This window comes from Staurois parvus, unplaced genomic scaffold (assembly GCF_062004578.1).
Source record: "Staurois parvus isolate SC_StPar_1 unplaced genomic scaffold, SC_StPar_1.0 ptg000760l, whole genome shotgun sequence".
Taxonomy (NCBI): Eukaryota; Metazoa; Chordata; class Amphibia; order Anura; family Ranidae; genus Staurois; species Staurois parvus.
The window spans coordinates 663639-677998 of record NW_028318556.1 but is presented as its reverse complement, the minus strand read 5'-3'; the positions used below and the strand labels follow the sequence as shown (position 1 = coordinate 677998).

At 46.4% G+C, this 14360-nt stretch overlaps 1 protein-coding gene across 1 annotated transcript in view; it reads left to right on the top strand.

The window, feature by feature from the left end:
- LOC149444940 (VPS35 endosomal protein-sorting factor-like) overlaps nucleotides 1-14360 on the top strand; it is a gene marked incomplete at its 5' end in the record, with an annotated part of 803117 nt that overhangs the window by 241476 nt on the left and 547281 nt on the right. The window contains one exon of the mRNA XM_089654375.1: nucleotides 5547-5627. Coding sequence (XP_089510501.1) covers nucleotides 5547-5627 — 81 coding nt within the window. The remainder of the gene's footprint in view (nucleotides 1-5546; nucleotides 5628-14360) is intronic.

Sequence of the window (14360 nt, the reverse complement as noted above, 5' to 3'; positions counted from 1 at the left end):
GTTCACATACCGGTCTGAATTCACTGTCACTGTGACCTCATTTTCTTCAAAGAACCAGGGACCAATAATCCCAGCTGAGGCAATTGCACACCACACTGTGACTTTAGATGAATGCAAAGGCCTTTGATGCAATTCTCAAGGATTGGTGTCGGCCCAGTAGTGCATGTTCTGTTTGTTGACGCATCCAGTCAAGTGAAAATGGGCTTCATCACTCTAAAAAACAATTGCGTCCTCAGGGATGTTTTCGAGTACTGCCTCACATGCGTTCCTCTGAGAATTGAAGTTGCGTTCAGAGAGTTCCTGCACAATCGCCAACTTGTACGGATGGTAATGAAGGTCATCGTGAAGAATTCGCCTCACTGAACGATCCAAAAGTCCAAGGGCAGACACATGTTTGCGCGTAGAACGCTGCAGGGGATTGCAAGATTGAAGCTCTCACTGCTTCGATGTTCTCAGGTGATCTGATGGGTCGAGGGACTCCAGCTCTTCGTCTTGTCGTACTCGCGGTTTGTCTGAACGTAGTGACCCACGTAACAATTGATTTCCGGTCTGGGACGTGGCCCAACGGGGCTACATTGAAGCGATGTCGGAAGGCGCGTTGGGTTGCGATCACAGAAAATCCGTTTGAAAAGTAGGCCTCTACGGCAAACGCACGCTGCTCACTGTTCCAACGCATGATGATGACTGACCTGGAAGAGAACAAAAACTTTAGAACTATGCCTGTCGCCTGAGACCACTCCCACCCCGCTATGGCTGCTACAGCCTGAATGGCACGCATTTCAAAAAAGGAAGTTATGTTGCCGCACCCTGTACAATGTGATTTTCTGAATTTTTTTTTTAATTCTGTCTCAGAGTGGGAATGCACCTACAATGTGAATTTCAGACCCCTCCATGATTTCTAAGTGGGAGAACTTGCAAAATCGCAGGTTGTTCAAATACTTCTGTTCCTCACTGTATTCTGTCTCAGAAGCTATTTTATGAATTTGTAAACAAAAGCAGGAGATTCCTAGCCAGAGCCCTCCGAGCAAAACAGTCGAGCATAACAGTCCACAAAATCAGAGGTTTGGATGGCTCTTTCACCACTTCAAATACCGACATCGCTTCTCATTTTGAGCAGTTTTATAACACCCTATACAACCTCCCTCCTGAACGTCCCCCTCCTGAAACCGATGAACCCAGAGCCACCCTGATCTGACTTCCGTCATCTTTATAGCCCCTCTGCCCTTCCTGAGGATACGGCACGGACACTGGTACAAAATATTACATCCGATGAGCTTTCGCGAGCCGTCAAACAAATGAAGCCTGGTAAAAGCCCGGGCCCTGATGGTCTTTTGGTAGCTTACTACACATCATTTCTAGACATCCTGAGCAACCCTTTCCTCTCTGCCTATAACACCTTCTCCTCAACCCCTGCGCCACATCATTGCCTCTTAAAAGCTCACATCACAGTCATACCCAAAGGTAAGGACACTACCCTGGTATCCAATTATAGGCCCATCTCCCTCCTGAATGTGGACGTCAAAATGTTTGCGAAAATTTTTGCCAATCCTCTCCTTCCCCTACTTCCCTCTTTTATTAATTTAGATCAAGTGGGTTTCTTCCCTGGCAGGGAAGCAAGAGACAATACCACCAAGGCCCTTAACCTCCACTATTTGCTTCGCACATATAATACTCCCGGGTTCTTTCTCTCTTTGGATGCTGAGAAGGCCTTTGACAGAGTGGCCTGGAACTACTTGAAGGCGTCTCTGCAGGCGATCGGTTTGAGAGAAAACATGCTTAATTTCATCATGGCCCTCTATTCTGGCCCAGCGGCACAGGTTCAGGGGTGAATGGCCATTTATGAAACCCCTTCCCTCTCGGGAATGGTACACGTCAAGGATGTCCCCTCTCCCCACTCCTTTGTACTATCGTTAGAACCACTGCTACATAAAATCCGTTCGAACCCCGATATCAAAGGCAGCAGCTCAAGAATACAAAATTGCTGCCTATGCGGATGACATTTTATTGTTTCTAGCGGATCCTCAGACCACCCTGCCCAATCTGCTGAAGGATTTTTCATTCTTTCAATTTCTTTTGAACCTCAAAATTAGCTATTCTGTGTCCTACGCCCTTAACATCACTCTCTCTTTTGACCTGGTATCTTTTTGCCAGTCACGATTCCTGTTTCGTTGGGAAAGGGAAGCCCTCACCTATCTGGGAATCCAGCTCACACGTAACCTAAATGACCTATATACCGAAAACTTTGTCCCAGCCCTCAGATCCATTCACTAAGATCTAACGAAGTGGCACCATCCATGCTTCTCCTGGTTCGGGTGGGCTGCTATACTAAAAATGAACATATTCCCCCGCCTCTATCTTTTTCAAACCTTACCTATTCAACTGCCACCTGCCTTTTTCACCTCATGTAGAAGAATGTGATCATTGTTTCTTTGGAACCATAAGCGCCTGTGCATTTCTTTTTCCCAATTGGTTTTCCCTAAATTCAAAGGTGGGATTGGACTCCCAGACTAACAACAATATCACTGGGCTTGCCATCTTTCCAGAATCATAGATTGGAATGCTCATTCGATCACCAAAGCTTCGGTGCATTTAGAAAACTTTGCTTTTACTTGGTGCAGTGTTCGCTTCCTAGACCAACAGGGGGTGTGGCATGTTCACACCCCAAAATAGAAAGCGACATAAGATTAAGTCACTTTGCCCAGATGCGCTGCTCTCCTGCAAAATGCGAGTAGACGGTTGGCAAGTAGTTAAGTTTGTATAAGGGTGTTTTTTTGTTTTTTTTTTTGTGTGTGGGGGGGGGGGGGTGTTAATTCTCAATACTGTATTTTTTTATTTTAAATATATTTTTAACTTTTTTTAAATCAGAAAAGTAAAATGTTGCCATAGTAACATTGTACTACTGCGGGGTGTGATCAGGGATTTTTTGTTTTTTTTTAATACTTTGCTTTGCTGGAGAAATAAAGATTTTTCCTGCAAGGGAAAGCTTGCTGTCATGCACCGAACTCATTCATGAACGTTTTGATAGCTCAAGATAGTGATCTGTGATTTGCTGGAGCTGGTCACATGGTACAGGGTGCTGTGATTAGCCCCATGTATGTGACAGCTGTGGGCCAGTCATAGCTCACTAGGAAGAGAAGCAGAGCTGCTATGAATCATATTAATTCATAACACCTTTTCTAACATTGATCACATAACCACCGAGTCCTGTTCACCGGCATCTTCATTCCGCAGTGTCCGCCAGACACAGCAGTCGTGGGTGTGGAGTGCTGCACGTCCGCAGCCAGAGCAACGTACCCGTACATCTCTGTGCCTGTAGCTGCTGTCTGTCCGCAGTACATTGTACAAGTACAAGTGACTTTGAATGTGGTATGGTTGTTGGTGCCAGACGGGGCTGGTCTGAGTTTTTTTTTTTTTTTTTAAACTGCTGATCTACTGGGATTTTCAAGTACACACATCCCTAGGGTTTACAGACAATGGTCCAAAAAAGAGAAAATATCCAGTGAGCAGCAGCTGTGTTGTGGACTAAAATGCCAGGTTGATGTCAGAGGAGAATGGGCAGACTGGTTTAACTGTGACATTCAGATGGTAGGGATTCAGAATTTGGTGTAAACAACATGAAAGTATGGATCCAGCCTGCCTTTTATCTGTGGTTCAGGCTTGTGGTTGTGGTGTAATGGTGTGAGGGATATTTTCTTGGCACTAGCAAGATGTACCTAATAAAATGGCCATTGAGTGTATATTGTGAGTCTGGTAATTTGGCCTTAAAATTTGTAAACCTATTCACCATTTTTTTTAAAATATATTTTGAATCCTTTAAAGCCATGTATGATGTTGTTTAAACATCAGACTAGAACCAGCTTATTTTGTCCCTTATGCCTCATTCCCCAAAATTGAGGATTTCTAAAGAAACATTATCTTTTTGCATGACTTGTCAAGCTCTCCACTGTCAGAGGACATTTCGGTTTTATTGCTATAAACAAACATGGGGATTCCTTAACCCCTTCACGCCTAATGGTAAAACAAATCTTAATGCCTAAGCACAATTTTGAAACATTGACATGTGTTACTAAAACTGTACATATCATCACAACTACTTTTTACATCCAGGTGAATTATACCTTGTTATTTTTAAGACAAATTGGGCTTTCATTTGGTGGTAAATGGTAATGGATATCTGCTGAATTATTTTTTTTTAATTATCAAAGGAAAACTGGGCCAGAATAGTAAAAAATATTTTTTTTAAATTTAGCTATGTGTTTCTTGTTACTACCATAACCTACCACCAAAGAACAACCCAAGCTAAAATTTCCAGCTCTTGAGGATAGCAGCAATACCCTTTATGTGTATGCTATTTGTTGTTTGTACCCGTAGTGCAGCCCAGAAACAATAGTGCACATTTTGTTTACATAAAACACACTGACACTAATACAAATTGAAAAAAAAAATCCTGACCTTTTGACCCAAACACTTACCCTGGCACTGAACTAGATCAAACCTTGATCTAGGTTTGTTTTTTTTCTTTTTTTATATTTATCTTTTTTTTTTTTTTTTAACATTTTTTCCCCCTCTATGCCAGGAGTTAGAGAGATACAGTATATGTCTTTCCTCCATTCATAGAGAGAAAAAAAAGCAAGGGGGCCGAGCTGTACAGTGACTGATCATTGTGATCCGGAATCCGGAGTCCCGGGTCCTGATCATTAGAACAAGACCCGGGGCTCTCAGTGACACCCCAGTCTTTGTGCTGGAAGCTCGCTGTGCGGCCCAACAGAAAAAAGCCCTGTTCCGTGAGGCCGCATATTTGTGTGACGTTAACGTCAAGGGGTTAAAATTTGTTTAGCTGAATTATTTTCCAGTCTGCAGTATAGTTTGCAGGCTGTTGGCTAGCTCTAAGTACATATGCAATGGCTAAAGGACCACTGTTACAAATGTTACCTGCAAGGTATAGAAACTAGTAGTCAGAACCTACAGATAAAGTGGATAGCAGCAAAGTTCAATCCAGGCATCAGTGTAAGCGTCTGTATTATCCAAAAAAGACGAGCAGAATCTGTAACAAGCCGACATTCTGATCCAGACAGCAAAGAATAGTCATATTACTATACATATGTGAAAACAATTGTATCCCATCAACCTTTTAATACAAAATATCTTTATTAAAGTAACAATCAGCAACCAAATGTTCAAATTATTGTGACCGTGTCCATTATTTACCACTGTAAAGCAATCAGTGTTATTCACTGCAATTGTGGGACCCTTCGATCTTTTGTAATAGGACATCTAAATACACTTAATGTTGGCTTTTATTAAGGAGTTATTCTTCCCACACTTTTACATTTCCTGGAGAAACAAAGCAATTCCCAATTCTCAGATACCCTCATGAAATGAAAACACTTAAAGGTGCAGTTTTTTAGTTAGATACTGCTTGTTCACCTCTGCAACACCACAACACATGTTGTGGACAGTGTTCATTTTTGATGACTTGTTTAATACTCTTTTTTTAGTGCTGTAGCTATTATTTGATTGGTGACGTGTCTTTTTATTGTATGTAGAAACGGGAGGTGAACACCATTCTGGCTGATGTAATTAAACATATGACTCCTGACCGGGCATTTGAAGATGCATACCCACAGGTAACTATTGGTTTTGCTCTACTTTTTTTTTTTTTTTTTTTTTTATACCAACTACTAAGAATAGTCTCTGAAAACTAAAACAAAAACAACCTGCGCCACAAGAACTATGTGAAAAAATTGAAAGCGAATGCTGCTGTGTCTTGATAAGAATCAAAAAGATTGATAAAAATCAAAAAATCAGTGAAACAATAAAACAGCGCAAAACATGAAATGAATCAAAAATAATTATACAAAATCATAATAAATTCTGTGGTTATAAAATAAATGTCCAAAGTCACCAAAATGATTAAAAAAATATCCTAAAACAGACTTCCTAGTGTAAAAAGGATTCCAGAAAGTAAACCAAACTGGCAGCACTGGATATGGCGGCACATGCTCAACATAGGAAACCGGAAGTACGTCTGTGTCACGTACCTGATTGGAGACGAGGTCAGCCTCACGTGTGTCACTAGCCCTGACCCCACTGGAAGTGGAACAGAGGGTGTCTAGGGACCAGGGGGACAAGAGCGCCAGCAGATGTTGTTTGCAGCTGGAGACTTTGGAAGACTGATGAACCTCCGATTCAGGTGTGCACCAGAGCAAGGCAGGAAGCAGGGATGGGAGACAGAAGCAATGTCATAGGAATAGCCGGGGTCATCAACGGGCGGACAGCAAGGTACCAAATCATAAGCAAGCCAAAGTCAGGAGCAGAGCCGAAGTCAGGAACAAGTATCAAGCAGGAGAGTAATCTGAGTCAGGAACAAGCCACGTCAGCAACAAGGAAATCACACAGGAACGAGCAGGAAATGGGGAACAGCTGAAGACCAGTCAGCACTCAGCATAGGCAGAGGCACCTTTTAAATTGTCTGGCGCCAATCTTCACCGTGCGTGTGCACGATCTCGCATTTCTGGCATGCGCACTTCTATTCGCCAATCGTCTCACCGGGATTCCCTTACAGTCTTGCTGACGCGTTTTGCTCCTCCTCCAGGGTGTTATCAAAATCCCACCTTTTCCGTTTGTTAAAATACACATTTTAAATGTGTTGACCTGTATCAAAGAATGGAATCTAATTTGGAGAAAAAATAATTAGATTATTCAGTCTATTCAAACCCTACTGAAGAGAAACATGGATGCATCCTGTGCTTATTTTTCATTCTGCAGTCTTAGCTCTCATACTGACCCTTTGTTATGATAGACTTCTAGCTTCTGACCTCCCTTCTCTTCAACATTGTTATAAATCAGTGACTTAGAAATTTTTGCATCCAGAGAGTGAACATTAAATTAATGCCTTCCTTCCTGTAGGTTAACTGCCCCTGCATATTGGCCCATGCAGAAGTAATGTTAATCTTTGTTCCCTATTTGACCGCTATTAACTGACACTGTGTCTTGCTAGCTGTCAGACCCCATTCTGGGGTTCTCTCTGGTACCTCCAAAGCATAAGGTTGCTTTCACGCTGGTTCGCCTCAAAAATGCTTGAAAAATGACTAGTTTTTAGAGCGTTTTTGAAGAGTTTTTTAAGCAGAATATCCTGGACATGTGACTTATTATTGTAGCTCAAATTGGGCTGATTTGCACGTTTTTTGCAAGTTTTTATTCCCAAAACCTAGCAAAAAATTATGCAAGAGATGATATTGGGCACAATTCACTAAGCGGCATCTTACGGCATCTTAGTATGCGGTGGGATACCGCATAGCATTTTTTAAAAAAAAAGTTTGATTTCACTTAAAAATGCTACTAAAATACCACATTAGTTATTTTATCAAGTCATGCTGTATTTAGTAGTGAAAAACGTGTTAATTTTTCAGCTGTAATTGCCGGCAATTAAAAAATTTTTGAAAAACGGTGTGGGGTCCCCCCTCCATACATACCAAGCCCTTTGGGTCTAGTATGGTTCCCCTCATGCCAAAAAAAATGGTGTGAGGTGTCCCCCCAAAATCCATACCAGAGCCTTATTCGAGAATGTAGCCTGGCAGATCAGGAAAAGGAGGTGGGGGGGAGACGAGCGAGCACTACCCCCATCTCCTGAACCATACCAGGCCACATGTTCTCAACATGGGGGGGTGCTTTGGGGCAGCGGGGGCTTCTTAAACCAAAGCACCTTGGGGGGGCCTCTTCCCCACAACCCTGGGCTGTGGTTGTGGGGGTCTATGGGCGGGGGCTTATTGAAATCTGAAAGGCCCCCGTTAGCAACGGGGCCCCCAGATTCCACCCAGCCCATGTGAATGCGTATGGGGTACCACTACCCATTTACAAAAAAAAACCTGTAGTGGGAAAGGCAGGAGACAGCCTTTGATTAAAAGGACAGTAAAAGAATGTCCCCCGAAGTAGATCCAACGTCAATCATGGTGCCCGCCGACCCAAAAAAAGGGACAGGGCCACCTGGTGACATCACCAGCGTGACCCCACCCCCGTTGTCGTCATCGACCGGGGCATGCTGGGTCAATTATGCCCCGCCCTTTACATAAGAACTGTCAAGCCAGCAGAGCAGGTGGCTGGAAGCCAGCGTCGGGAGAGAAGCCTTTTTTTTTCTCTCTCTTTTTGGGTGGCGGCGGTGGCAGCAGACATCGTGATTGACGTTGAATCTACTTCGGGTGACATTCTTTTTTTTTTTTTCTTTTTTTTTTTTTTTCTCCTTTTTAATAAAGGACTTGTCAAAACTGTCTCCTATCTTTTTTCACACTACAGATTTTTTTTTTTTGTGAATAGGTAGTGGTACGATGTATCCCATGCTCATTCACATGGGGGGGAGGGATCTGGGGGCTCTCTTACTAAAGAGGGCTTCCAGATTCCGATAAGCCCCCCCCACCCATAGACCCCCACAACCACAGTCCAGGGTTGTGGGGAAGAGGCCCTTGTTGTCCTATCAACATGGGGACAAGGTGCTTTGGGGGGGGAGACCCAAAGCACCCCCCCCAATGTTGAGGGCATGTGGCCTGGCATGGTTCAGGAGGGGGGGGTGAGCACTCCACCCCACCCCCCTTCCCTGACCTGCTGGGCTGCTTGCTTGGATAACGGTATGGTATGGATTGGGGGGCACGCCATGTTTAAATAAAAAACATTTTGGTGTGGGAGGGGATCCCATGGCATTTTTTTGTATTTTGTAATTGCAGGCTTTTTTTTTTTTTTTTTACATTCAGCTGTCAGTGGGGAACTTCACTTACAGCTGATTACTCATAAGTTGCCATCCATTCCTTAACAACACATGACAGTACTGACAGATACCAGTACATACCTCAAGCCTGGACCACTACTTAATTACCGCATGTGGGGGTGTGGCCAGGCGCTTGGAGCGACAGCAGCACCTCTGCATAGCTCCCGGCCCAGATCTCCTTTGTGGGCTTTTCTACCTCCTACGGGCTCTCTTCCGCCCTCCACATGGGAAATATCAGCACCGGACCCTCCAGAGACCTGCGGGGTGCTGGTCTGATGGGGACTTAAGCTGGTATAAGTTCTGATCCGAGGCCTCGGGCCCACCGGCCTGCAAGATGGCGCCAGCACCTCTCCCTTCCTCATCCTCCCAGGACATGGAGCTCCAGGAAGAAGGGCAGGTAAGCCCCCGGGGCTCTGCATTTTATGAGCCACAAGCTACGGCTTGGCACCAAATACAGTCTAATATGGAGACACTTATTAATGTTGTGCAAGTAGTCTTCATTCGCCACAGCCAAAACAAGCCCCTGCAAGGCTAGAGGCTGGTCAAATCCCAAAAGAGTATTCATTTCTTTCAAGCTTCTCGCTGATACATTTAAGAAAAAAAATGGGCTGTTCCACTTGTGGATCCTGCCATTTCCATCCTCAAACACATTATAGTTTATGTTAAGGATGATAGGGCAGCGCTGTGGCTAAGTGGGTAGCACTTCTGCCTAGGGGTTGCTGGTTTAAATCCCAAACCATGACACTACATGCCTGGAGTTTGCATGTTTTCCCTGTGCCTGCGTGGGTTTCCTCCCACACTCCAAAGACATGCTAGTAGATTAATTGACTCCTATGTAAATTGGCCCTAGCATGTGTATGTATGACTGTGACTTAGTCCTGCAGCTGGCCATTGCAGACATTTCTATTTGCCAGACTATTGTTGGCCAGATAAGACAATTTTTTTTATAGAGACTAGGAATATTTCCAAGGTTTCTTTTAAAACCTATTTACAGTCCCAAAACCAAATGAGGACATCTGCCCAAAAGTGGACCTACTGTAAGATCTCTAAACCGATTTCTTGATGTGCAAAATTCTGGATGGAGTCAACAAGACTGCGCATTGCTGCTTTTAGACCAGGGGAATTTCTAGAATCAATAGACATGCAAGGTGCCTATCTACACATTTCCATATTTCTCTCACATCCAGGCTTTATGAATTTTGCTGTTGCAAGCATTTGCAAACTGTTAGCCCAGCTTCTGGCTCATTTGCGGACCATAGACTCCTGCTGCTTTCCTCTGGGTAAATGCATCTTTCTCCTACCTCCGCTCTTAACTCAAAAACGCATTGACACCTGCTGCTTTCCTTTGGGTAAATGCATCTTTCTCCTACCTCCGCTCTTAACTCAAAAACGCATTGACTCCTGCTGCTTTCCTCTGGGTAAATGCATCTTTCTCCTACCTCCGCTCTTAACTCAAAAACACATTGACTCCTGTTATATTCAGAACAAATGGTGTATTTATATTTGTGTATATGTTGACCAGTCCTCACCTTTAGCTGCACCCAGTTTATGACTGTAGCCTGCTCCCTGTAACATCCCCCACTATTCATGTGATCCTTATCAGCTTCTAATTGGGGTGAAGTTAAATGCTCATTTGAGCATCTCCCTATAAATTTAGATCAGCTCATGGGGGGAGATCTCTGATGGGGGGCACAGTCTCTGATGGGGGTACTGCTTCTGATTGAGCTCTGCTTTGAAAGAGTGCGATGCAGTTAAACACAGCAGTTGAACTAAAGCAGGAGAAATTAAGCAGCAGGAAGACACAACAACAACAAGTAACTCTACTGCACGCTGGACAGACTGCAAGCAAACGCCCTGGGAAACCTCTCTTACATACCTGAGTCCCACGCCGTGTACCTTTTATATAATACGCCCCCTCTTCTCTTTATCATATTACTATCCTCTGTTCCAAAATCTCATTTCTTTACCCCTCTGCTCCACCCCAAAACTTGTACATCTCCCCCTCATTGCTATCATCTCCCTACTATTGCTATCTTCACCTTCCCAAAATGCCTCTTCCACGCCTCCTCATTTTCCTCTCCTCCGTTCCCAAAATCCATTCACTATATCCCTCTGCTCCTCCCAAACAGTTGTACATTGTGTCCTCACTGCTTCCTTCACTCCTCTACGGCACCCACCACCTCCTCCTAATACTCCACTCTCCCACTGACCCGAACACCTCCACTAGTATTTTCTCCCGCTCCTGCACGTCCCGCTCCCATGCCACCTTTCTCACCCTTCTCCTCCTCCTAACTGCGGGGGACATCTCCCCGAATCCTGGCCCTCCACCACCTCCCTCACCCACACAACACCCTCCTGCCTCCACGTCCTGCCACAACCCCCGCAACTTAGTATCTGTCCCCCTGCTCCCTACGGAGGTCTCACTTGGACCCACTCACCCAGACCTAACGGTCGTAAAGGTGGTGGGGTTGGTCTGCTCCTGTCACTGCAGAGCATCTTCCGAGTCTTCCCAAACCCCCCCTCCCTATCCTTCTCCTCCTTCAAGGCCCACTGTGTCCGACTATTCTCCCCAACCCCCCTGAAGATTGCTGTGATATACCGGCCTCCTGGATCCATACCCCGCTTCCTGGATGACTTTTCCTCCTGGCTACCCTTCTTCCTCTCCTCTGAGCTACCCACCATCATCCTTGGGGATTTCAACATCCCTGTCAACCTCGACAACCCGGACACATCCCATCTCCTCCACTTAACCTCCTCCTTTGCACTTGCACAGTGCATACAATCCACCACCCACTCCAACGGTAATATCCTTGATCTCGTCTTCTCCAACCACTGCGCTCCCCACAACCTCACTAACACCCCATTCCCTCTCTCTTACCACAACCTGATTACCTTCTCTATCTCCTCAACCTCCAACGCCTACCCCTCCAAATGTCACACTACTACCAGCCGTAACCTCCACAACCTCAACCCTGCCCCCCTCCACTCTGCAGCTGATCAACTCCACGACAGCATCCTCCCCCTGTCCTGCCCCGACTTGGCTATGACTGCCTACAACACGCTGTCAACAGCCCTTGACTCACTAGCGCATTTAACCACACGCAACATCAGACCCCGACCGCTCCAGCCCTGGCAGACTGATCACACCAAACCCTCAAACGACACAGTCGTGCCCTGGAGCGACTATGGCGCAAAACAAAATCCCAACAAGCTTTCACCCGCTACAAATCTGCCTTCCACACCTACACCTCCTCCCTCCACGCAGCCAAACAAGCCTACTTCCTGACCCTCATCAAGACCCTCTCCTCCAATCCTTGCCGACACTTCTCCACCTTCAACTCTCTACTCTCGCCACCCCCACCTCCACCCAGCACCTCACTCACCGCCCTTGAGATTGCCAATCACTTCAAAAATAAGATTGACACAATTCGCAAGGACATTGTCGCAACTCACACGCCCTCTCACACAGCTACCCCCTTATCCCCCCTCCCCCTCGACATAACCCGCAGGGACTTCGTCACTGCTCAAACTCCCTCCAACCCCATTCCCCCTCACTCAGCTACCCCCTCATCACCCCTCTCCCACGGCCCCACCACTGCTCTGACCTCCACTTCCACCCCACTCTACATTCCTCATACTGATGCTCCCCCAACACTCCGCACCTTTGACCTTACTACCATCGAGGAAGTCTCCAAGATCCTCTCTGATGCCCGCCTCACGACCTGCCCCCTCGACCCTATCCCCTCACAACTCCTACGACCTCCCTCCCCCTCCATCCTACGCTCCCTCACCCACATCTTCAATCTCTCCCTCTCCTCAGGCACTTTCCCCTCCCCTCTGAAACATGCACACATCACCCCCATACTTAAAAAGCCCTCCCTGGACCCCAATGACCCAAACAACCTCAGACCCATCTCCCTGCTCCCATTTACATGTAAACTCCTCAAGCGCCTTGTCTACACCCGCCTATGCTCTCACCTCAACGACAACCACCTTCTCGATCCCCTACAGTCTGGCTTCTGTCCCCTACACTCCACCGAAACCGCCTTACTCAAACTCTCCAACGGCCTTCTAACCGCCAAAGCTAATGGCCACTATTCAGTGCTCCTACTCCTTGACCTCTCTGCGGCCTTCAACACAGTCGACCACCCCCTCCTCCTCAAAAAACTACACTCCCTCGGCCTCAGAGATTCTGCTCTCTCCTGGCTCTCATCCTACCTGTCACAACGCTCCTTCAGCGTTACCTATAATGCTACCACCTCCCCCTCACTCCCCCTCTCTGTTGGGGTCCCTCAAGGCTCTGTCCTTGGGCCCCTTCTCTTCTCCATCTACACCTCCTCCCTTGGCCAACTCATACACTCTCACGGCTTCAACTACCACCTCTATGCCGACACACAAATCTATCTCTCAACCCCCCACCTCACCCCCTCGGTCTCTGCCCGAATCACACACCTACTGAGCGACATATCAGATTGGATGTCGCTCCACTTCCTTAAACTGAACCTCTCCAAAACCGAGTTTCTTGTCTTCCCCCCACCCCCCATTAACTTCTCCATCACATCCAACGCCGCCAATATCAAACCCGCCCTGCAGGCCAGAGTACTTGGTGTCATTCTGGACTCCAACCTATCCTTCCAGCCCCAAGTCCAATCTTTAACAAACTCGTGCAGACTCCACCTCCGCAACGTCGCCAAAATACGCACGTTCCTAACCCCAGAAACCACTAAACAGCTCATCCACTCCCTCATCATATCACGACTCAACTACTGCAACTCCCTCCTCACTGGCCTGCCTCGCCGCTGGCTATCCCTGCTTCGCCGCTGGCTATCCCTGCTTCAGTCCATCCTGAATACGGCTGCCAGACTCATTCACCTTTCCAACCACTCCGTTTCCGCCACCCCCCTCTGCCAATCCCTTCACTGGCTTCCGATTGCGCAACGGATCAAATTCAAAATCCTAACACTGACGTACAAAGCCATCCACCACACTGCCCCGAACTACATCACTGACCTAATATCAAAGTACCGCCCAGCACGCACACTCTGCTCCTCACAAGACCTCCTTCTCTCTAGTTCCCTGGTCTCCTCCTCCCATGCCCGCTTCCAGGACTTCTCCAGGGTGTCACCCATCCTCTGGAACTCCCTGCCCCAACCCATCAGATTATCACCTACTCTCCTCTCCTTTAGGCGCACCCTGAAAACCCATCTCTTCAGGGAAGCCTACCCCACCCCCTGCTAACTTGACCGACCTCCTCCACTCTTCCTACCACTCCATCCCCCACAGCTATCTCCTCCTGTGCCACCATCCCCTCCCTCCTAGATTGTAAGCTTGAAAGAGCAGCGCCCTCAATCCCCTCATGTTTTGCATTGTATTGGTATTGTTCTGTCACATGTTCTGTCCCCCTTTGTAATGTACAGCGCTGAGCGAACTATTGGCGCTTTATAAATACTGTATAATAATAATAATAGGCATTAATGTCACAGGGTACCTGGACAATCTCCTGCTGAAGAACTTCTCTTTAACTTTTTTAGGTAAAGTTCAGAGGACAATAATTTCCCTTAAACTTTCAGCTGGTCACTATTCCATACTCTTGCTCTTGGAT